This window comes from Myiozetetes cayanensis, unplaced genomic scaffold (assembly GCF_022539395.1).
Source record: "Myiozetetes cayanensis isolate MyiCay16 unplaced genomic scaffold, myiCay2020 scf5-8, whole genome shotgun sequence".
Classification (NCBI taxonomy): domain Eukaryota; kingdom Metazoa; phylum Chordata; class Aves; order Passeriformes; family Tyrannidae; genus Myiozetetes; species Myiozetetes cayanensis.
This window is the reverse complement of record NW_026087742.1, coordinates 113,873,802-113,900,155: the sequence shown is the minus strand read 5'-3', so window position 1 is coordinate 113,900,155 and position 26,354 is coordinate 113,873,802. Positions and strand designations below refer to the sequence as shown.

General features: G+C 46.7%; 2 protein-coding genes across 2 annotated transcripts in view; both read right to left on the bottom strand.

The window, feature by feature from the left end:
• Positions 1-10,454: 10,454 nt before the first annotated feature.
• Positions 10,455-16,119, bottom strand: PSMG1 (proteasome assembly chaperone 1). The gene is made up of 7 exons (XM_050332880.1): positions 15,981-16,119; positions 15,614-15,699; positions 14,510-14,661; positions 14,108-14,170; positions 13,272-13,470; positions 12,544-12,680; positions 10,455-12,223 (listed from the first exon to the last, which is right to left on the bottom strand). Exons 1-7 carry the CDS (start codon positions 16,100-16,102, stop codon positions 12,149-12,151), a joined length of 834 nt encoding a protein of 277 aa, XP_050188837.1. The 5' UTR covers positions 16,103-16,119; the 3' UTR covers positions 10,455-12,148.
• A 715-nt stretch (positions 16,120-16,834) lies between these two features.
• Positions 16,835-26,354, bottom strand: part of BRWD1 (bromodomain and WD repeat domain containing 1) — a 37,415-nt gene continuing 27,895 nt past the window's right edge. Inside the window, 7 exon segments of the mRNA XM_050332756.1 lie at positions 16,835-20,002; positions 21,834-22,224; positions 22,227-22,810; positions 23,036-23,221; positions 23,887-24,122; positions 25,856-26,025; positions 26,120-26,272. Coding sequence (XP_050188713.1) covers positions 18,903-20,002; positions 21,834-22,224; positions 22,227-22,810; positions 23,036-23,221; positions 23,887-24,122; positions 25,856-26,025; positions 26,120-26,272 — 2,820 coding nt within the window. The 3' untranslated portion in view covers positions 16,835-18,902.

The window sequence follows — 26,354 nt, the reverse complement described above, 5'->3', positions numbered from 1 at the left end:
ACCACAGTCACCCCTAATCCACGTCCCCAAGGGCCACATCCAGACACCTCTGGGACACTCCCAGACACAGGGACTCCACCACCTCCCTGGGACACTTCTTGCAAGGCCTGAGCACTCCTGCAGGGAGAAATTGTTTCTGATCTCTGCTCTGACCCTGCCCTGGGGCACTTTGAGGCCATTTCCTCTCCTCCTTTCCCTTGGGATGTGGCAGCAGAGCCCGACCCCCCCTCCCTGCCCCCTCCTGTCAGGGAGTTGCAGAGAGCAATGAGGTCCCCCCTGAGCCTCCTCTGCTCCAGATAAACCCCCCCAGCTCCCTCAGCTGCTCCTCCTCACAGGACATGTTCTCCACACCCTTCCCCAGCTCCGTTCCCTTCCCTGGACACTCTCCAGCACCTTCTGATTCTGCCCTTCCCATTAGACCTTCTTCTGGCTCGAAATGCCCTCACCAAAACCACCCAGCTGCTCTGCTGGCTCTCCCCCTCTCTGCTCTGCTCTGTCTGCACCCCATCACTTTAATGGGGTTCTGATCCCTCCCTATATCCTGAGGATAAATTTCCCAGTTCCCCAGACAGCTTTATCCTGCCCCAGCCTTCAGTGGTCCCTGCTGACAGCCCCTGGCTGCCAGGCCAGTCGCTCCAAAGCTCTCACCACACCTGGAAAAGCAACAACCAGAAGTCCTGAACTCGGGGAACGTCTGGAGGTGCCAAGCCCAGAGGGACAGCACAGAAAAGCTGGTACTGAAAATTGCCTTTTGCCACTTCAACTCTGAGTTCATTCCTTGTGCCCACCACAAAATCCACTCACCAGCTGCAGGATGGGTCTGCCTGTGTGGTGGGAGGGAATCACAGCCAGAGCCCCCGGGGATGGGAGTGCCCAACCCGAGATCCTTTGGTCAGACAGGAAGTTCTTCCCGATTTCACCGCTCCAGAAGGGAATCGATGGAACACAGAAATTATAATTTCAAATATTGGCTTTCTGTTTCTGCAGGAAGTGAATCTTTGCGAAGTTGACACTTTGCAGCCAGCAAAAAAGCAACAAAATAATTCAACAAATGAGCCTGATATGCCTTGGCATAACAGGTGTGTGCTGGGGTATGTGCCTGCACACAGGCTGGAGATCTGCTACTGGAATTCACATGTTGTATTTAAAGTGAGTTAAAATGCTGTCACTGAGCAGGTTATTTATTTTGTTCTCTTCCCAGATGAAACCTCTGGCAAAAGAAGATAATTGAAGTATATCTTATCCTATTTTACATATATTTTCTGCAGAAATTCAGCCCTGGGAATGTCCAAGGCCAGACTGGACGGGTCTTGGAGCAACCTGGGAATAGCAGAAGTTGTCCCTGCCCACGGCAGGGGGTTTGGAACTGGATGATCTTTCAGGTCCCTTCCAACCCAAACCGTTCTGGGAATGCACGAAATTCATTTTGGGCACAGGAAGAACCCAGGGCACTCGCGTTAACAGCGGTGCTGCTGGATAGCATGATCCGTGACACCAAACACCCACGGCGAGCAGAACCGCCGCTAAAAACACCCTCCTGAACTCGGGGTGGGACACAAAAAAACGTCCCCGGAAAGAAAAACCCTTCGAGTCGTGGATGTCGCAAACCGGGACTTCGTTCCCGAAAAGAAAACGTCCCAGCAGGGGACTCCGGAGCTGAGCTGGGAGCGCTGGGGCTTCTCCCTCCGGGGAATTCATCGGCACCGGCAGACGGAGGGGTTGGGAGCGAAGCTGTAAATACCAGAGCGCTTCCACTCCTACGATGTAGCAACACTGCCCTCCTGCTTCCGAGAGATTCCTGCCCTTTCCCGTGTTCAACGCTGGAGATGGCCCGGGCAGCTTCTCCCACCACAGACGGGTCCGGGATTTGCTCCGTGTTTCCTTCAGTGCGTTCAGATCTCCCTGGGCAGGCAGGAAAGGTGAATCTCCTCGGGGAAAAGTGGAAAGTAAAAGCCCAGAATGAAATAAAAGCCCTGGTTTCCTCAGGGAGGGGGGATAAACACAGCCATGAAAATTATCTCAAAACCCACTGTGTTTGGTTTCTGGGTTCAGCTTTGGGCTTTGTAACTGAGCTTAACACTTTATAACCCAATTAGGAACAAATAATAAAATTGTAATTGATTCATCTTAGAGCTGAAAATTGCAGAGCCATCACGGTTGGAGGAGATCTTCGGGATCATCCAGTGCCACCCTCACCCAGCACCACCACAACCACCCCTAATCCATGTCCCCAAGGGCCACATCCAGATGCCTCTGGAACACTCCCAGAGACAGGGGCTCCCTGGGACACTTAATCCAAGGCCTGACCACTCTTGTAGGGGGAAAAAAAATGTTCTAATCTCCAATCTGAACCTGCCCTGGCACAACTTAAGGCAATTTCCTCTCATCCTTTCACTTGGGACACGGCAGAAGAGCCCAACCCCACCTCACTGCAAATAAAAATGATTTATAACTGTTCTTTTCATTCAGTTAAACACAATGGACAAGGTTTAAAACACAGGGGAAATGGATTATTGGATTGGACTAATCCTACTTTTTCTGCATTCTGTTTTTGGGGGGATGGCAGGGGGTGAAAACCACAATACTTTAACCCTGGCCAGATTAAAATTTTAAAAAAAAATTAATTTTTAATTAAAAATGTTAATGCCTACGACCTGCTCCCACCTGCTCCCATTGAAACAGCTGTCACAGGCCAACAAAGACCCTGAGGGAAGCAACAAAAAGAGAGGACATGTCCTGCTCCCTGCACCGAGTTACCTGGGCTGGTGGAAGGGGTTGGAACTGGATGATCTTCAAGGTCTCTTCCAACCCAAACCATTCCACGGTTCTGTGATCTGTGATGCTGCAAACCAAGGGTGATGATGGAAGCTTTTTATCTTTTTTAGGCCCTGGGTACCACTGCTGACCAACCTCTGGTGTCCATGTGGCCCAAACTTCCCTGGACTTGTGTCCTCCTTTGAAAACTGTCACAGACACACTCACACTTAAAAAGGTAAAGGTTTTCATGGTGAAAACTCCCCTCAGCTGTCACAGACACACTCAGACTTCCAAGGAAAATGTTCACCTGGTATAAACTGGCTGTGTGCTGATCCCTCAGGAAGGATGTTTCTGCTTCCAAGGGGAGGCAAAAGATTAGAAAAAGCAGAAAAATAGGGACTAGCTTTGCCTACTTCTTGCTGCAAAGCCCTTATGGTTTTCTGATTTCAATCCTAATCATTACATGGATTCCCAAACTATCCACCTGTCTCTCCTTCACCCTCTCTGACCTGGCCAAAGCTTTTTTTTTTTTTTTTGGGAACACGCTCAGGAATCAACACCCTCCTCCACGCACACTCCTTCCAGGTGCAGCACAGGGGCATCACCAACACCTCTCACCGTCATTCCTGTGGCCATCACCTTCCAGGCTTCCCATACCTGTTGGGTTTTCCTGCCCTGTGGAGGGGGGAGCCTGCTGGGCTTTGTTCCGCCCTCCACGGTCGTGCTGAGAGTGCTTTTTCAAAGCTTCCTTCAAGCCAGCTCCCTGGCAACGACAAATCCTGCTTTAGTGCCATTCCCGAGGCCTCCCAGCATTTCCTGAGGCATCCTGGAGGTGTTCTCCAATCCATCACTCCCCAGGCCAGATGCAGAAGTAGCCATGGGAAGCTTTGCACAGCCCTCAAACCATCTGAAAGGTTTTATAACCCACGGAACGGTAAATATCGGATTGACCTTCGGCAGCTCTGCCGGTGCTTCCTGTGCTTTGGCAGGAACCTTTGGCACTTCAGCTCTCCCCACCGCTGGACACCCCTGGAAAGGGCTGCAACTCCCTCTCACAAAGACATCTCAGAGTGGAAGGCTTTGTTTGTGCCTTGCCAGGCTCCCAACGTGCAGCCAGAGGGAAAGAGAGCAATGAAACGGGACCACAGGCTGGGAGATGAGGCTGCTGCTGCTTTCCAGCTTCCGTGGAATTAATCTGCAGCTCCTGACTTACGTGGCTGGCCCAGGGCAGAACATGGGCCTGAGCTGCTGCCAACCCAAACCCACCCTCTCTCATGAGCTGTGGTTCCCTCTCCTCCTTGCACTCCCCAAAGTGAGAACTGGGATGCCTTTGGGATTGGGGCCGGTTTTTCCCGTGTGCAGGGTGAGTCTGCCCCATGCACATTGACCTTTTCCCCTCGTGCACCACAACAGGAGTGCAATTTTCTCTGAGAGGTGGTTCCTGGTCTCTGCACTCCAGACATTCAAGCAGGACTCCCAGCAGTGCCTCATACCTCCTGCCAGCTTTTGAGCAAGCAGTTTCCTCAGCTCTGCAGCTCTGGGTCAGGAGCCTTGTGTAGGGCCAAGGCTGCCTCTGGTGGGAGGTGCTGCAAGAGCACAGGCACCAACCTGACCCTGCCACAGCTTCACCTTCCTAAAGCTGCTGTGAACGTGGTGGTCCTGCCAACACAGCTCAGGCACTGCAGTCATCACCTGCCAGCTATCAGCACAGATCAGGGCAAAATAAACCCAGCTCCAAAGGGGCTGCTCCATCCCTGGAAGTGTCCAAGGTCAGGTTGGATGGGGCTCTGAGCAACCTGGGCTAGTGGAAGGTGTCCCTGCCCACGGCAGGGGGGTGGAACTGGATGATCTTTGATGTTCCCTTCCATCCCAAACCATCGTGTGGTTCTGTGATCCCGTGGAAGCTGTGGGGATAACTCTGATCCCAGAGGATGCCGGGCAGCTCTGCTGGGGAAGCTCCTGTTGCCTGTGCGGGCACATTCCCCCTGACTTCTCTTTTATACTCTTTTACATTCATCCCTCCATTTTTGGAGTCAGGAGCAGACTGTCTGACCGGCTCCAGCCCACAGCCCAGCAGGACACGCCGACAGCCCCGTGACAGGGGCGATCCCCACGTCCCAAACCCCATTTCCAGGAAGGAGACCTGTCAGCTTTGCTCACACTGAGCGAGGCTCAGCCCGGGAGCGTTTCCAGCACATCCAGATAACTGCAGTTCACGCTCCTTTCGCTCCCCACTGGAGCTGCTCCGCTTTCCAGGAAAGCCAATTTGATCCTCAGCACTCGGCTGGCCGTGGATTCCTGCGGGAAACCCCAGCGCCTCTTCCCCCCGAGTGGGGACCAAAGGCACGGCCGTGTCACACTCCACACGCCCAGGACACGGCTCAGCTTCCTCCAGAGCCTGGAAATAAAACAGATGGACTTAGCACGGATGCTGATTGGGTTTTGATTGCCCTGGAAGGCCGCCAGGTTTGAAGTGGAGAGTGAGGCCCGAAAGGAAATCCAGTAGACACCAGACAATTTATTTGTTTCTGAGCGGGGACGCGGCTGACGGGGCCGCTCCCAAGGTGGCTGACGAGAGCAGCGTGTTCCCAGATGGAAAACAGATGGAGGGAACGGGGCTGCGAGCTGGAAACACGGCAGAGAGAGAGCAGAGAGCTGCGTGGGGAAGCCGTGCCCATCGCAGCAGCAAATCGCTGATGGACGGCGCTGATGAAGAATTCGCTGGAATTGCGGACGCTCCCGGAGCTTTGGGGACAGCGCAGGAGGCGCAGAGGGAAAACGTGGCCAGGAGCGCTCCCACGGGTGTCTGGCAGTGCCACTCAGCTGCTCGGGAGGAGCTCTCCCCGGAGCACGGCGTGAGCCCGTGAAACGGGAGGAATGCGAAATCCTGGGAAAAGGGACAAAAAAATTCCCGACCCGTGTCCGGCAGGCGCCTCCCGAGCAGGGTCGCAGCACCCTCGCGTGTCCCTGCAGTGCCCACTGGAGACCCGCCCTCGGCCCCACCCCGGGTGATCCGACCCCACCCACGATGGTGGGGACACCTTCGGAGCGGGGAGGGGGGACGCAAAATAGTCCTGGAATGAAGTCCACAGAATTCCCTGAATTTGGGGCAGTTTTATTCATCGTCTTGGCAGAAGAACCAAGAGAAATCAACCCTCTCCCACACTTTCGGGATGTTTTCAGCTCGCAGTGCTTTCACACCTTTATTTTTCTCTGTGTTTCAAGCAAAAAATAAAATAAAATAAAAGAAAAGAAGGCCAAGTTTGTCCAGGTTCAAAAAACAAAATCAAAATAACCCCCCAACCTTTAAAACTGGAATACTTAGAACAAGTTAAGCTCTTCAGTCAATTTAAAAAAAAAACCAAAAACAAACAAGCCCCTAAAATTCTATTCTTCTTTTAATTTTGTTGAGGGAGGAGTATTTTTCCAAGTTTTTATAGACCCAGAACAGCTGCTTTTCCCAGGTTATTTCGCTTCAGTCACCACAGCCACGTTCCCCACTGCTCCTCAGCTGCTGGAACGCTCCCAGCACAGGAGCATTTTGTGGAAAAGCAGCACCCAGGGAGCCAAACCCCAGGACTTCATGCAGGTTGTGCTGCTGCTCTCTCTGCTTTCTCGCCTCACGAGCTCCCAGCTTCTCGTTTCTTAATGTTATGACTTGAAAGATAAAGGGAAGAGTTTTATTTAGGCTGCTGTCCATGGAAAAGGCATCAGGTTTTCCATATTAACCCCTCAAGATTTACGGCTTTCCCTTTTGCCGGTGACAGTTCGGGAAATGTTCCCCCAGTTTGTTGTATTTCCACATATTCAGTTCCTGTCCTCGGTAACACCGAGACCAAAGCAGTGATTTTGTGTTTATTAAATTCATCCATGATTTATGCCCAGAGAAAGACCATTCCAAAGCCCAGAGAAATCAACAGCATCTACAGTGACCCCGAGAAAAGCCCTCTTGGGATAATCATAGATTTCATGACAGCTTTGACCGTTCAGTCTCCCTGGAAGACCTTTGAAGGAAGATCCCAGTGTGTGCTCCCATCCCATGGACCTTCCTACTGCTCATTCCAGGGCTGGAGCTGCTGGGAAAACAAAGTCCATAAAAACACCACCCTTACCCAACAGCTCATGGAATGGGCACTGGAAATCATGGCATGGTTTGGGTTGGAAGGGACCTCAAAGATCACCCAGTGCCACCTCCTGCCATGGGCAGGGACACCTTCCACCAGCCCAGGGTGCTCCAAGCCCCGTCCAGCCTGGCCTTGGACACTTCCAGGGATCCAGGGGCAGCCACAGCTTCTCTGGGCAACCTGTGCCAGGGCCTGCCCACCCTCCCAGGGAAGAATTCCTTCCTGAATTCACCAAATATTCAAGAGGCCACTGTTTGTGGGAGCTTCGGTTTTGCCTCTATTTGTCCAAAGACGATTTGGCCATAACTTCAGGAAGAGCAGAGCTGGCACAGATGTGTCTGGGTTGTCTCACCTGCTTCATCCTCAGTGTAGTTCCTCAAGGAACCAACATCAGATCCCATGACTCTGCCATAACTTTCCCTTTCACTGCAAGGAAAGAAGGGCCAGCCCTCATTTACCCAGTTCCAGGGTAAACCCAAACCTCAGCAGGCAAATAAAACCATCCCAAAACATACTCAGATTTTAGAAGTGTCGTGGTTTCTGAGGTCAATTCAGAATTTGTACACTTAGAACTACCTACACCAACAGACACCATATATATATATATATATATATATATATATTTGCTTATCAACATTGTCTTCATCTTTAAAAGCAGCATTTTGCTTTGCTGCCAAAGAGACTCATCACCCAGCCACACCAGACTGGGATTTCTGCCTCTTTCCAGCAAGTTTTCCGTTTCTGGCTCTCAAGTTCTGACCAAAAAGGCAATTTTTCAATCATCAGAGAATGGGTTTGGCACTTAGGGTTTAGTGCCCTGTAATGACGTCTTTAAAGCTGGAGAGTTGAAGTGTACTTAAAACAATAAAAAAGAAAGCTGGGCCAGAAAAAAAGAGCAGCTGAGAAACTTATTGGAACAAAATACATATTAAAAAAAAAAAAAACCAACAGGCTTTTTATCTTTTAAACACTCAAATAATTCTGTCCAACTGCAGTAACGACTGAAACCTTTTTTTTTTCTTTCCATCGTCTCGTTCTGAACACACCTTTAAAACAAACCACAACAATGGATGGAGCTTCCTGCACCCACTTCCTGCTCTGAGCCCTTCGAATTCTTTGAAATAAATATGTTTTGGGTTATTTTTGTGAGGGCAACGTTTAGTGTGTGCCCCCCCCCCCCAACCCTCAGTGTGTAAATGTGTGGAATACACCAAAGATTTAACATCTGCTCCCAATAACTTTACAGAGGCTCTCAAGTTCTCTAAAGGTTATTAGGATATTGTACAGGTGGCCAAATTATTAAAATATGGTTTAAATTCAACACTCGTGCACGTTCATAACGTGGATTGGATGTGAAAGTCTGGAAGCCACATGTGGATGCTGGAAAACACCAGGCTGGCTCCCTGGAAGTTCCGACATTAAAGGCCACTTCCCAAACATTACAGCTGTGGCAGCAGCACCCCCCAGGTGCGAGGGATGTAAAATCCAAGGAAAGCCACTTTTCCTTCCAGACAAGTGACCTTTTCCAGCAGCATTCCAGCACTGCTTTCTCTGCCCCGCACTGATCAAGTCAAGACCTTCCCCAACTGGGCTCAATTTTGCCAAGCACCAAGTGCAGAGCCAGACAAGTGCTTTTGATCCTGCCTCTTTTGTTCAACAAGTGAAAGCTGAGTGAGGGAAAAACCAAATAAATGTGATGATTAAAAAGCCCTGCCCGTTCTTGGCAGGTGAGACTCGGTGTTTGTTCCTGGTTTGGGGTTGTTTTGCGAGGAAGGAACGGGAACCTCCTGTCGGCATCACCTGAGATCTCCCCCTGGCCACGAGGAGGACGTGAGGATGATCAGAGGGATGGAGCCCAGGAGGGAGAGGGACAGTTTTATCCAGGCAGAGAGGGACAGGACAAGGGGGAATGGTTTTAAACTGACAGAGGGCAGGGTTAGATTGGAAATCAAAGGGAAATTCTCCCCTGTGAGGGTAAGGAGGCCCTGGCACAGGGTGCCCAGAGAAGCTGTGGCTGCCCCTGCATCCCTGGAAGTGTCCAAGGCCAGGTTGGAGCAATCTGGACTAGTGGAAGGTGTCCCTGCACATGGCAGGGGGTTGGAACAAGATGATCTTTGAGGTCCCTTCCAACCCAACCCCTTCTGTGATTCTGTGAAGTACAAGACTTGCTGCTTTAACTAAAATAACATCAGAGACAGCTGAGCTTGAACCAGAACAGAGTCAAAAACCATCTCAAAACTGATACTAAATTTGATCTCCAGCACTGACTTGGGGGAACATTTTCACCCAGCTCTTTCTTAGACAATTATTGAATTGGAAGTTAGTGGAAAAGTGAAGCATTCACACTTAATTTTTAACGGTAAGATCTCTGCAAAGAGCCTTGTAAGAGATGAAATCCATGTCCCATAAACATAGCAAATGTGCTTCCCACAACACAAAGTCTATTTATAAACCCCCTCCAGATTATTTTTTGTTAAAAAAAAACTACTAAATTTTAATAGTTGCTGAAAGGAAATATTTCCCACTTGGAAAAAGAAAATCAACAGCCTGATGGAGCTACGTTGGGAACTGGGAATTCTGGAGTCAGGTTGGGCAGTTCTGCACCAACACTTTGTCAGGAACGAAGAGAAGAACTGCTCGTTTCTGGCAGCAGAAATCAAGCAAGGCTGTACATTCACTGTTCATCTGTTCAAACTGCTGCCTTCAGTGATCCTGACTGTTATTATTATTATTATTCATTCCCCTTTTTTGTTCATTCCCTACGAAGCAGCTTTAAAATCTCCGGGGCCGACAGAAAAAAAGATGATTTTTATTTCACGAAAAGGGATCCAAGTCAAGATCTGATGGCACTGAAAAGAAAACCAATCATTAATCTCTCCTACTTTCAGTTTGTTCTTAGCTCATTTCCATTTGTCGGTGTTCTTGCCACAGAACATCTAAAAAAAATCAGGAAAACGAGGTTTTGTTCAAGAACAAAATTCTTGCCTTTTTTATAAATATGAATTTTTTTCTAGTGCCTAAAGGGGCTGATAAAAAGGAGGGAGAGGGGCTTTTTGTATGGGCAGATGGTGACAGGACAGGAGGGAATGGTTTTAAACTGATTAAATGATTTTAAACTGAAGGAATCCTTCCCTGTGAGGGACAATGGGAGCAGAGTGGCACCAAGATCACTCTCCTGCCATTCCAACAGGGAAATTTTGGGGACAAATTCCCATAAATCCCAGATTTCCTGGCTTGGCCATCACCTTTCCCTGGGTGTGCACAGCCCTGTCCTCACACACCTGAACTGCCCAGGCCCCAACGTGTTCCCAAGCCTAAAGCTTTAATGAATAGGATTTAATTAATTTAATTAATAGGATTTAATTCCAGGACTTTCAGGGCAGGCACATCCCCTTGGAGGGAGAACTTTTGAGGATTGGGAAGGCACATCTCCCTACAAACACACCCTGCAGCAAGACAGGGCAGAGGCTGAATATTTGGAACACACCCAGCAGAGCAAAGCTCAGAATCACCTCAAGAAGGTCCCAAGTGGCTCAGATGATTTTAAAAACTGGGAAAAACAAAACAAACAAAACTCTTCCAATCAGTTTATTCTCCCTGGTTTCATTATTTGCATTTAGCAAAAAAAGCCCTTAAGAAAACAAGCCTTAAACCACCACATTTCAGACACACAGGCAAGAATGAACTTTCCCCCCCACCCCAAAAAAGATTTGAAGCCACCTGGCGCATCTGACAAGTTTTAAATTTATGGACTCGTACAAGTATTAAATTTATTATTATTAATATTGTGAGAAATAAGAAAAGCCTTCTTGCAGGCTCTTGGTGGGTACTGGGGAGCACAGAAAGGGACAAAAAAAGAGCAGCAACATTCAAATATGAAAAAAAAAACCCTTCACATCTGATGAGATCCTTGAGCATCATCAGTTCTGAGTCCAGAACTACTTAAGGGGTGAATGAGCTGCTTCCTACAAGAAATTCCGGAAAAAGACAGAATTTTAAATTAAAATACCCATGGAATTCTGGAAAAAGATAGAATTTAAAATTAAAATATCTTATTTCACTGCCCTATGGGACTGACTTACCACATCCTACACAAAACACTTGCAGCTATGCAGGAATAATTAACCCTGGAGGAATAATAATAATTAACCCTGGAGGAATTCTGCCCATCCACCAGTTTTTGGTGTCATTTCATCTCCCAAATTGCCGGTGTTTTGTTTGCTGCTTTTTCCTCAGGGTGTTTAAAAGAGCATTCTCACACCTCAGCATAAACCCAGGTGGTAAAAAGTGAATTATAGAGAATAAAATAACTGTTCTGAGACGCTGCCAACTGCCTGGGTGATCACACCAACACCAGAAATGCAGTGACACTTCCTACAAGAGCCTGCATTTTTATCCCTGAAGATATTTTTTTTGTTATCTACCTTATTTATTACAAATCAAACAGGTACAAGTAATAAAATGGTGCAGCCAACGTGCAGTTCCAAAAATCCAGCAGCGTTTTTAAGTGACATTTTCTTGCTTCTCTGCAACAACACGGGCAGCAATTTAAAGGAACTGAGCCCTCCAGTGTAAATCAAGAGTTAAACTCAGGGAGCAGAATTCCCTGGGAGCAACAAAAATACTGCCTGTGATCCTGCAAGCCCCTTTCCCCAGGTTATTTCAGTCTTTAAAAGGTGTTTTCCACACTTCACTCACTGGATTTTTGGTGTCAGACACACTCATTAAAAAAGGATATGCAGACACACGAAGAAAATTGGATATATTTATGGATGGAAAAGGGCACAGGGTGTGTTTTCTCCATCACAGCCAAACCTTTAAAGAGCATCAGGTATTAGAAAATACCCTGTGACTGAAAATAAGAGTAAAAAATAGGTGTTCTTGTTGGATACAGACGGGATCCCTTAACTGCATTTCCTCTTTTCCATACAAAAGGAGTTCATCCGTAATTTATCATTTATATTTGGGTAAGACAATCCCTTCAGGAGGAGAACAAAGAGCTGCTTTTCCTACTGAAAATATCTTTGCTAAAGCCACTCCAGCAGAAAGTCTCCCAAGCCCTGCAGAAGGAATCCACCTGTTTTGCAGCCACTGAAGCTGAAAGCAGCAAAAAATGAGAAGTAAAAACCTCCTGGAATTTATTCTACTTTTAAAATAATAATAATAAAAATAATTAAAAAAAAGAAAACAACAATAAGATTCCCAAAAGTCTTCTGCAGAAGAAACTGGAGTTTGCAAAAGTGCAGCCTGTGGCACCAAAGTCCCTGTTAAATGTAGATATTATTGTGACTTTCAGTGGCCGTCAGGAACTTCTTCAACATCTTCGTGCTTTCAGATGCATCCTGGAAAAGGGGAGAGGTGCTCGGCATTAGCCACATTCCTGGCAACAAAACCAACCCCCCCAAAAAAAAACCCCCACTATTCCCATTTTTATTCCTCTGAATAGCAGCTTTATTAAAATATTAAGTGGATTAAAAGAGTAATTGTGAGTAAAACCTGCAGGTTCATCACTGCTGAGAGCACAGATGGCACAGCAGGTACAATTCCAGCAATCACCTCTCACTGAAATCTGTATTTTTCTGCCTTTCCACTTGGAATCCTCCCCAGCAGCAGAACTCAGACCAAACCAGCCCAGTAATTTTGAAATGTGGGTTTTTTTTACCTTGACCAAACTCTTGAGGACTTCAGAAGAAAGCAGAGGCTTGAAGGCCTCGATTGTCACGGTGTCCAGCTTGATGACGTCAGTGTAGCACTGGTAGAGCACTGCAGGGATCTGCCACACCTGGCAGTAACTCAAAACTGAACCAAAACCAAAAGAAAAACGGGGGTTTGATTCCAGCAGGGAAGGGATCTCAGCTCTGTGCAGAAATATGACAACTTGAAAGGGGTGGAAGTTTATAAAGGAACTGCTCCAGCCACCCCCCATCCCACAGGGAAAGAAAACTCCAAAAACAGTTGGTGTTTCCTCCTGGCAAATATTTTAACTGGAAACTGCATGTTAGTGGTAAATAAACTGTGTATGAAACTGGAAAATGTGTATTGTTGGTAAATGAAAATAGTGTGAACAAGCTAAAATCATCTACTTTCAGCTCCTGCCAGACCAGTTTTTCCTCATGTTGCTGTTAATTTATTCTAAAGTAAAAGCCTGGGGGGGGTTATTAGATTATATAATAAAACTGGAGCTAATTTTTGCCTGAGGCCAATCAGAAGCATTTTGAAAGATCAGCTCTAACACACAGAAAGAAATTTATGAGCTTTTACTTTGGATGCTCAGATGAAAGTAATTCTTAATAAAACCTACTTAATTGTAAATAACTGGAACTGTAAATAACTAGAATAGTAAATAACTGGGATTGTAAATAACTGGGATTGTAAATAATTGCCAAATACCAGCAGCAGGGAGGTCCCTCACAATGTTGGGCTGTTCCAGCAGTGGGCAGCAAACCTGCTCCTGGAATTCTTTGGTCTTCAAGGCTTTCAGGAACGGAGATGCAAGCGTTAAAGTGGATTCCTGAGTTTTATAATCAGCCACGGGGCACGTGGAGAGGATGGTTACCTGCAACCCTTCCTTCTGCATCGAGCCAAAAACCTGGAATTGAAAGAAAAAGACATCAGGAAAATTGATCTTCTTGGTAACAGCATTAAAAAAAAAAAACCACCCAAATATTAATTTTCATTTCAGAGCAAAGGATGGTTTAACTCAGGTTTGCAGGACAATTTGGATCAGAAATTTTCAGGTAGAAATTTCTGCTCTTGGGATGGACATAAAAAATCCCCAAACAAATCACACAAAAGAACAGCTAAAATGTTTACCAAGTCTAGTGATTTTCTGGAGGTTCTCTTTTAGGTTTTCAGCACTTTCTGTTCACCTGCAAATATCTCAATACTCACTATTTTTGTTCGTGGTGGCTGTGGGAAGAAAAAGGACTCCAAATGAAAGCAGGCAGCTCCTTGAGCTGCAGGACCTCTGAGATGGAAATTGTGCCTTCCAGCTCCTCTACAACATCCTAAGAGCCTTTATTTTAAACCACTTCATTTTAAATACTCAGATTTTATTTCATTCAAGCCGAGTGGAGAAAGAGAACTTGAGATATTTAAACAAAGAAAGCCACTGGGAAAAGTTATTTCCAACACTGGCACGTTCAGATTATCAGATAAAAAGGCCCTTGCTGGAGATCCCCACCCCTAAGATTTCATCACTCAGTTTGTTGTCTTGCCAGTTTTACCTTCTCAAGCCACTGGAACTGCTGATCCTCAGCCACGTAGCAACTGCACTGGCACAGTAAAACCTTAAAAAAATAAAAGAATGGTGTAAACAAATGGTTTAAAAAGCACAACAACAGCTCATAATCCCGTGTAGAAGTGATGTGGCTGCAGACAACAGCTTGTTCAGTTATTTGGTTTTTTTTTTAAACTCTATTTCAACAAGGATTTGTCACTTTGGACTGAACTTCACACAGAAAAAATTCATGTAGTTTTAGTGAGCACCAACCCTTGAGATTATTTATGAGATCCACCCAGAACCCTGCAGCCTCAATGGCTCAAACTGCTCCTGCTTTAACAGAGCTAAACATTTTATTTAACAGAGCTAAATAAAGCCCATTTGAACACAAGTTTGAGCCACTCACCGTGGGGTCTGATATTAATCTGTAGAACAGGCAGAAGGAATCGGTGGGGAGGACGCTGGTGGTGCTGGATGTTCGACACCACTCGTTCCAGAGCTTCACAACTCCAACCACCTCCCAGCACACAGAATCCAGAATGAAAGAGGACAGGAAAGCTGCAAAACCCCCAGTAATCACTGTTAATTTATTAAGTAGTGAAATCTCTGCTGTGCAAATATATTCATCAATCAAATTCCCAAAAGCTACAGAAGGCAGATCCAGAGTATCTATCAGCATTTTTCAAGGAAAATCTGAACAAAAACCAAACAAGTTAACTTAGATATGAAATAGGAACTGGAATGTGAAAAAGGGATTGACTGAGCAAAAAACCAAAAGTTTAACCCCCTCCCAAAAAAGAAACAAAAAACAAATCACTGCTCATTAGAAATTAAAGAAATTACAGCTTACTGCCCCATATTTGACAGATCCCTGTTTCACAAGACTAGACTGCACTGAGCAACTCACTACTATTAGCACAAAACTTCTGCCAATTAAAGGATAATCCAGCAGAGTTTACCAAACAAAAGCCAGGTAAAGGGAAAAAGGGGCTGTCCCGAATAAAACCCCAACCCAAAACGTACTTGGCTTCTGCCCTTCAACTGAAAACAACATCAATTTTCATGAGGAATAAAGAGCTGGAACAAAAAGCGTGGTTTTTATGTACAAAGTTCAGTCTCTCTCTGCACAACTCGGCTGTCCCTGGGTTAAAACTCTGCTCCCAAATGAGGAGCTGGACAAGCAGTACCCGAAGGGGGTTTACAGGAGGGGTGGAGAGGGGCTTTTCACCATGGCACGGAGTGACAGGACAAGGGGGAACGGCCTTAAGCAGGAGGAGGGCAGGGTTAGATGGGATACTGGGAAGGAATTCTCCCCTGTGAGGGTGGGGAGGGGCTGGGATAGAAATCCCAGAGAAGCTGCGGCTGCCCCTGGATCCCTGGAAGTGTCCCAGGCCAGGCTGGACGGGGCTTGGAGCACCCTGTGCTGGTGGAAGGTTCCTCCTCCAAACCTCCCGCCCCCACAGGGACCAGCAGCGTGCCCGGCCCCCACTCGGGCCCGTCCCACACCCACCTGCCGCGTTCCGCCCGATGGCCACGACGAAGCGGGAGCACACCAAGGGCTCCGGGGCCAGCCCGCTCCACAGCACATCGACCTCCCTGCGGGAACAACCACACAGCGTCCCCATGCTGGGAGAGAGGGACCCGCCGGCATCACCCAGCCCAATCCAACCCCCGGCCCTGCCCAGGACACCCCAACACTCCCCCTGTCCCTCAGAGCGTTGCCCAAACGCTCCTGGAGCTCTGGCAGCCTTGGGGCCGTGCCCACTGCCCTGGGGAGCCTGGGCAGTGCCAACCACCCTCTGGGGGAGAACCTTGTCCCGACCCCCGCCCTCAGCGGCGCTGCCCCCTCCCCTCCCCGCCCGGAGCCGCCCCCGCACCTTTTCTTCTCCAGCTCCCTGCGGATCTCGCGGTCCTCGGGGGTCTCCTCCCTGTCCTCCTCCTCCTCGTCCAGCCCGGCCCGGGACGGGGCCACCACCACCTCCCCGAAGAAGGTCGCCATGGCCGCCCCGCGCCTGCGCGGCCCCGCCCCGGGACACACGCGGGATCACGGGATCGTCCACGGGAAGGGACATTCCCGTCACCCGAGCGGGATCGTCCACGGGAAGGGACATTCCCGTCACCCAGAGCGGGATCGTCCATGGGAAGGGACATTCCCGTCCCCAGAGCGGGATCGTCCATGGGAAGGGACATTCCCGTCACCCAGAGCGGGATCGTCCACGGGAAGGACATTCCCGTCACCCAGAGCGGGATCGTCCACGGGAAGGGACGTTCCCGTCACCCAGAGCCGCCCTCACCCCGCGGGATCGCCCCGAGCCGCCTCCCCGAGCGGCGCCTTCCCGGCCCCGGCCAGCTCGTTACTGTCCCTACCCACCCTTTCCGCGAAGGAATTTTTCCAAATATCCCATCTAACCCCGCCCGGCTCCACCTGAGGCCGTTTCGCCGTGTCCCTTTTCCTCCCCCCCTCCTGGCAGGGATTGCAGAGCCAGAAGGTCCCCCCTGAGCCTCCTTTTCTCCAGGCTGAGCCCCCCCAGCTCCCTCAGCCCCTCCTGCTGCTCCAGCCCCTTCCCAGCTCCCTTCCGTTCCCTGCACACGCTCCAGCCCCTCAGTGTTCTCCACCAGCACCCCCAGGGCCTCTCCCATCCCCTCTGTCCCAGCCTGGAGCAGTCCTGGGCTTGTTTCGACCCCAAAGCCCTCGGACAGGTTGCAAAGAAGAGCACAGTGACATGACGGGTGTATGAACAGCTTTACTTTGGTCCACTAATAACATGTACATCATAAAAGTCTCCAATACTAAAGAATTTTGATTCCTTTATGATTCTGTCCTGCACTTTCTTACTCTTTCCCTCCATTCAATGCTGCCTGTTCGCTATCACAGATTCAGGTCCTGCTTTAAAACAAACAAAAACACCCTCCAAAGTCATTATTAAATAAAGATCCTACTTTTACATTGCTTTACTTCCCTGAGTACAGCTGGACCAAACCAAGAACCCTGACTGACTAAAAACGACCAGGAAGGTGAAAGAACTGCCAGTTCTGCCAAGAGTCAGCATGCTCATTTAAATAAATTAAAAATAAATAAACTCTCAGAAGCTCAAAGGGTCAATAATCCCTTTCCAGTTTAACCATTCCCCTTCCCACTGGCTCTTTGGAACCTGTCTGTGTGTGTTAAAATTAGGAAATAAAAAGCAAGCATGTGCTTTGCTTGGAAAATATAAGTGTTAGGGTCCCTAAGCCAGTGATTCCCTCTGGGACACACAAATCCTGAGGAGAAAAACCTTCTCCCAAAGCTCTCAGGGATCACCAGGACCACGTGGGAGTGCAGGACTGACAGGACACAGCATCTGAGAAAGGGTGAGGAAGAAAACCAGCTTAGTAAATCTAAGCCTGAACTAGAAATACAAACCTCCCAGCCCAGTTTCGGCTGTTTATAAACTGGAAATTAAAATTAAACACTCTGCCATTCCCTTCAGAGCTCCTGTACCAGCATTTCTGCCCATGGTGGGGGTTGTACTCCACGGGACACTGATCCCAAGCAGCTGCTGAACAATGCAGCTCATGGAAAATAGAAAAATACCAGTGGACTTAACACTCTTTTTAACAAAGTTTGCCCCTAAAAGGCAAGATTACACAAACCCACCTTGAAACTTCATCACTAAACACAACCGTGTTTGTGTTTCAGAAATGAAATCACCAATCCAGATAAACATTTATCTTGAATTTAAAAAACTCTGTTTGCACCCTTTGTTCAGGGCTATGCCCTAAATAAAACTTCCTGGGGCAAAAATGATTGAAACTTAGGTTCTTTTTGAACTTCAGATTGAAGCTTTAAAGGGAAAGAAAAAAAAAAAAAGAGTATTTCTCTGTGCTGAGATAACATTCTGGAAAGCAGAGTGATGTCAGAATCCTCCACCTCAACCTTTCCACGCATAAAGAAAACAGAACAAAGTGTTTTGTTTGGTTTTTTTTTTTTTTTTTCTGTTTTATAAAGAAAACACACAAAAACCCTTCGGCCCAAGAGTTCACCTGCATGTCATAATCTCAAAAGTTTACAGTATAGAAGTCACATTAATGATCAAAGTACTACCTGTCAGCAGAACCCTCCTCACCAGCACCAAGAGCCTCTGGAATTGGCAAATTCACCTCTTCACTGGTAACTGGGCATCAGTAATGGAAGTACAGAACATTTTAACATCTGCACTGAACCAAGTTGTGAAGTTATCAGCCCTCTCACTCCTCCTTTGATGCAAGGCTTGCATCCAACCAGGTTTTTCTAGTGTGTGTACTATTACTTAGGAGCCTGTTACTATTGTAGATGATGTCATACAGCATTGAGAGATGTCTGAAATCTGTTCTTGAATGTTGCATGACCTAGGTAGTATTTCATTGCAGCACCCATAACAATAATACTCAACATACTGCTATTAACCTGTTTGCAGTGTTTTTAACATCTTTTAACTCTCGTTATATGTAATAAAATACCAGTAAAGACAAAAAAAATTGCCCCTATAATGAGGCACATTTTGGCATCTGTGCTAAATGCTGCTACATGGGCAGGCAAGTGCAAGTCAAAAAATACGAAAAGGAGAAAAGTCATCATCAGCTAAATCACATTCGTAACTTTTTCATAGAAAAATATAAATATATTCCCTGAAATGTAGGACGAAGAAGAGCCAGCAGCCGTCGGAGGAGTTCTAGTGCTATTACCATTAAAAAAAAAAACCAAAAAAACAACAAACAACAAAAAAAAACAATAAACCAAAGAAACGAAAAGGGGTGGTGCTGGCTTTCCTTGGTTAAGGTCACGTGTCGCCGTCGTCGTCACCGTCATGGTACCGCACAGTCCTCCTGCCGCCGCTCCGCGTGCGCATCTTGGAGCGCCGCCTGGCCCCCCGGCCTCGGGGGTATTCCACCTCTTCCCACTCCTGCTCCTGGCTGCCTTTCCAGCGTTTCCTCCGCTGGGCTCTCCTGGAAGGCCTCAGGGAGTTGGGGACGGGGGTTTCTTTCCTGCCGGTTCTGGGTTTCCTTTTCCTCTTCCTGCTTTCCGTGGCGTCGCTGCACACGCTGTTGGCAGTCCCCGAGTCCGAGTCGGAGGAGCAGTTGAAGCTGCCTTTGGAACTTCCCGCGGTCCCAGGTGCTTCCACGTCCTCTGACACCGAGCTTTTCTCCTCTTTCTTCCCCCTGCTTTCAGATTCTGCTGTTTCTTTGGAGCCAGCCAACAGTTTGGATCTTTTGGAAGAAGCTCGAGATTTTTTATTTGCTGCTACTCTGGGAGTTTTAGTCTCGGGTTTAGCTACATCAGAATCCACCTCCTCTTCGGAGTTACTCGTACAGTGGTTGTGGGCTGAGGATGCTTTCCTAGAAACCCCCCAGCTCCCCCCATTTTCCACCCTGTGGTTGGTGGAATTCTCCTCGGAAGAGTCACAGTCCAGATTATTCAGCGCCCCAGCACAGGCTGATTTACGCGCCCGCCCGCGGTCCTGCTTTGGAGTCTCTGCCTCCCAGTCAGTCCTTTCATTCTCAGACTCACTGATATATTTCCTTTTAGGAGCAGATGACTCAGGGCAGGGAGGTTTTTTCCTACCAGAAAACTGCTCTTTCTCATCCTCAGACCTCAGAGAAGCATCTCCCTCCAAGCTGTCCACGAGCCTCTTCCTGCACCCCCCGGGCGCGGCGCCGCCTTGGAGCTGCCTCCGGTTCTTCCTCCCCGTGCAGACGCTCTCGGAGCTCGACAATTCCTCCTTGGCATCGCTCAGGATCTTGATTTTGTTGGCTGCCAGGGTGGCACACCTGCGGGGGTTCTTCTTCTTGTTGGACATCTTGATGTGCTTCTTGTAGTTGATGATGCAGGTCCTGCTCCTCAGCACTTTCCTGCTCGGTTCCGTCTCCTCGCCGGCCGATTCTGCAAAATGAAAATGGAAAAGTTCTTTTTAATCCCTCACACCCCCTGAGATAATCAGTTTATTAACCTTACACTCTGGGTTCACATGCAGAGAGATTTAAACCCTTCAGTGACTTAAGGGACTTGAACACTCAGATTGCTGCTGACAGCGAATCTTCCACTCAGTAGTTGGATTTTTAATACACGACTTCTGATGTTGGGCTTTAAAACCGATTTTCCATCTGTAAATGCTGTGAACGATGCTGTGTGAAGATCAACGGTAAAGAATTATTCATATGTCTCAATTAAAATCAAAAGCAGAAGTTCTTGAAGTAAATATAAAAAAATAAGAGGGAAAAGTTATGGGACATAAATTCCAGCACCAGTATTAACAACCTCTTCATACACCAAGTCTGGTCCTTATTTCAGTGTAAATCCTTTCATGGAATACTCAGTGTATCCTTATTTTGACACTGCCAAAGGATAATTCACCTCCTGCTGAATACTGCAAAATATTGTAGAAAAAGTGAATCATTCACAGAATAAAAAAAATAAAAGGGTTAAATCTTAATAATATTGGAGGAGAGTGTATAATTTAAGACTAAAGATTAAGGAGTGGCAGAATATTAAATCCATATTTTGTATCCAAGACCTTAAACTGGGAACAAATCTGTATGATAAAGTTCAGTGAAATTCCACACTGACCATCCTGAATTCAAAGCTGCAAAGGGACAAACAAGGAAGAAAAGGGGGAATATTAAACCAACTGCCCACAAAAACTGGGAGAGAGATGGGGAATTTCTCATTAATGGAGAGTTATTTGGAGTTAATGATGGGGAATTCATCATTAACTCCAAACCTGGAATACTGGGTAGGAAAATCCAGCCACAGCTCCATCAGCTCATCTGCATTTTATACATTAAAATATACTGCATGTTATATAGATATATTTAAAAAAACCCAACAACAGAAGTAAAGTTTCCACATAAATTGTTTAGCTGGTTAATTGTGCACTATATATATGTATATGTATAAATATCTTCCCTCTTTGTTGTATTAAGTCTCAAAGTAATGGTCCAGGACTCAAAAAACTCCCCCTTTTCTTCTGCTCCCAATTTCCCAGCTGGATCCTTTCCCACTGCTAATGATAAAAAAAAGTAAGAAATATTTTCAGCACATATAAAAATTAAGATTTTAGATTCATCTCCAGAGGTAATGATTTTCTTCTCAAGATTTTTAAGGCAGTTTAGACCAAGCTCAAAATATTCTTTCAAATTCCAAATCAGGACTAATTCCCTGCTAATACAGACAAAAAAAAATATACAGGATCTGTTTTAAGCATTGTTGTGATAATCTTAAAAAAGCCCCCCAAAGCCCAACTCTCCAAATCACAGCACAAATATTTGAGTGACAGACAAAAAAAAAACCCCACCCAAAATCAAAGAATTTAGCTTTTTAAATGATAAGTCTTGCTTTGCAAAGAGCCTCTCTGTGTTAAGGACTCTGACAGATCAAAATCCAGATGTCAAATCAAGTGACAGGTTCTGGTGCCCACCGGGGACGTGAGAATAATGAAAACACCTCCCAATCAAATTTGTTCTGAAAATAAATTATCAATATTTTGAAAAATAAATTATCAATAAAATGACTGCTTTAAATCCAGGCCAGCACAGAAAATTTTCAACAGGAGATTCAGATCATCTTTACCCACAAACTGAGGGCAAGAAAACTACAAACCAGGTGGTTTTGGTTACTGAAATTCTCCAAACAAGGAGCAGGTCACACAGAGAGATTTTCCTCTGTCATCCCTCAGGATACCAAGAGTTAAAAGCATTCACTTTTAAAATTTTACCTTTTCTGATGATTTTTGGTCTTCCTTTTCTTTTCCTCTTCCTTGCTTTCAGAGGAGTTTCACAGTAGTTGCTGTTGTTGGACTCAGCCTCCGAGTCTGTGTCAGAGGAGCGACGGAAGCTGGAACGGGGGCCGGATTTGGAATTCCCTGCAATCCTGGTTGGCACCAAGTTCTCCGAGGGAAAACTTTTCCACTCCTCCCTGGTTTCTGTCTCAGATTCTGCTGTGTCCTCTAAATCACTCAGGACTTTTGCTTTTTTCCCAGCACCGAGCTGTTTGCCAGCTGCTCTCCTGCCATCCCACCCGTCCACCTCGGAATCCGCCTCGTCCTCGGAGTCGCTCCCTGCGGGTTTCTCGTGTGCAGGCGTGGATTGGTCACAGACTCTGGGACTGCTCCCCCCTCGGAATTATGGCTTTTGGAGTCCTCCTCTGAGGAGTCTGGGCTGGAATTCTTCCCTTTGGGGGACACAGGATGGGCTGAGCCCCGGAAGTGTTTGTGGCCGTTGCTTTGCCAGGTGTTCTGGCACGGCCGCGCGTCCGGCTCGGAATCCGAACTCCCGTTTTCGGATTCGCTCACGAATTTCCTCCGTGGAGCAGATGAACCAGGCTGAGAAAGAGTTTTCCTCTTGGTGAGCTGCTCTTCTAACTCTTTCTCACTCTCTGACTTCAAGCCCGTGTCATCCTCGGATCTCTCCAGGAGCATCCTGCGGGCGGCGGCCGAGGCGTTGCGGTGGGGCAGCTTCCTGTTCCTGCAGCCAATTCCGATGCTTTCCGAGCTGGAAACCTCCTCCTCCACGTCACTCATCAGCCTCAGTTTATTGGCAGCCAGAGCAGCGCTTCTTCGGGGGGTTTTCCTGTGCCTGCCGGTGCTGTTGCTGAGGGGCTGGGATGGCAGCACGGAAGCGTTTTGGGAGTTACTTACGTACAGCTTTTTCCTGACAGCTTTCCTGCTGTTCCCGTTCTCCTGAAGAACTGGCCCTGCAAAGGAAAGGTTGAAATCTGAAATATCAACACAGCAGCTTCTGAAGTCTGGTCAAATCTGGGACGGGCTCAACACGCAGACACGACGAATGAAAGGCACTCCTGGTCAAGTCGGGTGTTTCTGCTGTCATAAAAAATCACTAATTCCACTTCTTTTTGTATCTAATTTATTTACAGACAGGTGTGGTGTTTGCTGGTGCCACTGCAGGCCCCAGGCCATACCTGGGTGCTGTCTCTGAGCAGCTCTGTTGCGGGTCATCCTGGGGCTGCTGCCCTTCCACCTGCACAGCCCGTTGTGCAGCAGGGGGGACGCGTTGGCCTCACAACATTCCTTGCTGTCTTCTGAGCTGCTCGTGGAGGGTGAAGAGGAAGAGGAAGTCGATAAAGACACCACTGAACCTTCACTTTCTGTCAAAAAAAACACCCAAACAATAGTTCATAATTAGAATTCCAAAGGGCTGTCACATCACGTTTTGCTGATCCAGGAAATCTTCAATATTTCCTCACAGTTCTGTCTTAAAATTCCCAACCCTGCCTGAAACGTCTCACAGGTAGCTCTGCAAAATATCCCACTCCATATTCCTGCAGTGCCAGGAAGCTTCTTCAACCTGTGTTTAAGTTGCAATTAAAATACAACAGCTCTTTTCAAGCAACAGATTTGAAAGCAAAGCTTGTTAAAAAAAAAAACCAAAACACCACCACCAAACATATTCTGACAGATCTCACCAGGACTTGCATTCTTGGAAAGAAGCTGAATTTTTGTCAAGGTGAGGTGTAGGGGAAGGAGGGAAAGACAAGGTTTTTATGTCTGGTGGAACTGCAGTAATTTTCTGATTTTGGATGCCAATTTTCATGTTTTCTATACATATATATAGGCATAAAACCTGTATCTTACATGGTATAATTTATCAAAGATACTGTGCTTTCCTATTGACAGGTTTCTTGATTAATAAATGTTAAGTAAACTGACTGTAATTCTACACGATTTCAAAGCAAAAGGCAGCTCTGCAGGGGGGGCTCTCACTAAAACAAGTTGATATTATTATAAATTTATAAATGCTGAACCTCCTGACCTGATGATAACACAGAACAGTTGGTCAGTGCCGTGGATCTGGCTTTGCCATTCCTTTCAAAGGGTGCCAGGCACGTGGAATCCGAGGATTCTCCGGAGGAACTCTGGGTGTATCTGCCAGGGTTCTGTTTATGGCTTGTGACACAGGCGGCTCTGCTTGAGGTAGGTTGGGGGAAAGGATCTTCTTGCTCAGATTCAACTTTTGCCTGAGACTTCAATGGTTTCTGCTTCGAATTTCTGGGGAGAGAAAGAGAGAGAGAAAGAGAGAAAGAGAAGAGAGAGAGAAAGAGAAGAGAGAAAGAAAGAGAAAAGAGAAAGAAAGAGAAGAGAGAAAGAAAGAGAAGAGAGAAAGAAAGAGAAGAGAGAGAGAAAGAGAAGAGAGAGAGAAAGAGAAGAGAGAGAGAGAAGAGAGAGAGAGAAAGAGAAGAGAGAGAGAAAGAGAAGAGAGAGAGAAAGAGAAGAGAGAGAGAAAGAGAAGAGAGAGAGAAGAGAAGAGAGAGAGAAAGAGAAGAGAGAGAGAAAGAGAAGAGAGAGAGAAAGAGAAGAGAGAGAGAAAGAGAAGAGAGAGAGAAAGAGAAGAGAGAGAGAAAGAGAAGAGAGAGAGAAAGAGAAGAGAGAGAGAAAGAGAAGAGAGAGAGAAAGAGAAGAGAGAGAGAAAGAGAAGAGAGAGAGAGAGAAAGAGAAGAGAGAGAGAGAGAAAGAGAAGAGAGAGAGAGAGAAAGAGAAGAGAGAGAGAAAGAGAAGAGAGAGAGAAAGAGAAGAGAGAGAGAAAGAGAAGAGAAGAGAGAAAGAGAAGAGAGAGAGAAAGAGAAGAGAGAGAGAAAGAGAAGAGAGAGAGAAAGAGAAGAGAGAGAGAAAGAGAAGAGAGAGAGAAAGAGAAGAGAGAGAAAGAGAAGAGAGAAAGAAAGAGAAGAGAGAAAGAAAGAGAAGAGAGAAAGAAAGAGAAGAGAGAAAGAAAGAGAGAAAGAAAGAGAAGAGAAGAAAGAGAAGAGAAGAAAGAGAAGAGAGAAGAGAAGAAAGAGAAGAGAGAAGAGAAGAAAGAGAAGAGAAGAAAGAGAAGAGAAGAGAAGAGAAGAGAAGAAAGAAAGAGAGAGAGAAGAAAGAGAGAAGAAAGAGAAAGAAAGAAAGAAAATAGAAAGAAAAAGAAAGAAAGAGAAAAGCAAGCCAGGTTGTAAAACTGTGATTGATAATGGTAATTATGAACTTTACCAACATGTCACTAATGGAACAGCACAGGATTTTAGGGTCATGGAAGGGGAATTCCATTTGTGAGCTGAAGTGGGACAATTTCAGCTCTGACAAGGCTAAACTTTAAGTACTTTCATTAAAACAAGTCTGCCCTCCTAGTGCAGTTATGCAAGAGGAGCCATTCCTTCTCTGCTCTGAGAAATGGAAATGCTGGGTGTCCTCCAGACAATCAATCCATCTCCTCCTGCTGTTCCCCAGGGAATTTCAACTGCTCCCTGGATTGCTGGTGAATTCCCAGCCTCACACCCAGGCAAACCAACGTTATTCCCCAACAGACTGAGCTTCCAAGGCACACAGAAGGTGTAACCTTTTTGTCTTCAACTCACACGTAAATTAAGAACACGAGGTAATTATGTCAAACAGCAGTTGTGCCAAAAGCTTGTCTGCCCTCAAAGGAAACAAAGCAAATGCAGCTGCCAAATGAACGCTCCAGCAAGTGACAACTTCCAGAAATGCCACAGGACTGACTTTACTCTGGACAGGATAAAATATGGAACATATGCAAACTTATTGTTTCACTCCTCATTATTTTAGTCCAATTAAACACTGACTCCCTGACTCAAATATTTTAAAACCCCCCAGAAAATGAAACTCCAACCTTTCCTGCTCTTCTGTCCCTTTGCTGGTTCAGAGTTTTACGCCACAAAAACCACTTTATTTTTTTTTTGCCACAGAACCATAAAAAAATCTCCAGCAGGGTCTGCACGTGGGTGATTTGTTACCTGAGCATCTTGCTGGGCTGCTGCCCTGAGCTCTGGTTATTCAACCTCCTGCTGTACCTCTGGTTCCTTCGCAGCTTCTCGTTCTGTTTCTGCCCGGCCTTGAAATCGGAAACGATCCTTCGGATTTTCTCCTCGAACAGGGCTGACAATCTCAGGGTCATGCTGTAAATCTAGGGCAGGTAAAAAAAAAACCAACCCCTCTTAGCCAAGAGTGACAGCTTTAAAATGAAAAACTCCATGGAAAAAAGCAGGAGGAAAAACTACCTTGGATTTTTTGTTGGGAGTGTAAGATTTGGCATTGCTGAATATCAGCCTGATGTCCTTGCACAGTTCCATTGGAGTGTCGTAATTCCCAGCTTCCAGAGTTTCCTTCACTGTCCCAAAGTCCATTGGAGTGTCTATGATGTTCCTGTAATCCTGGATAAAAAACAGGGGAAAAAAAAAAAAAAAGATTCTGTGAAGGGATGAAGGAAAAAACAGTATTTTTGAGGTTTTATTT

Bases quoted from the DNA above. Each gene is read 5' to 3' on its own strand.
- PSMG1 (XM_050332880.1), bottom strand. From the start codon at position 16,102: ATGGCGACCTTCTTCGGGGAGGTGGTGGTGGCCCCGTCCCGGGCCGGG. The intron at 15,700-15,980 runs GTGCGGGGGCGG...TTGTTCCCGCAG, and splicing joins AGGGAGCTGGAGAAGAAAAG to GGAGGTCGATGTGCTGTGGA. The intron at 14,171-14,509 runs GTGAGTGGCTCA...TATTTTTTTAAG, and splicing joins GATTAATATCAGACCCCACG to GTTTTACTGTGCCAGTGCAG.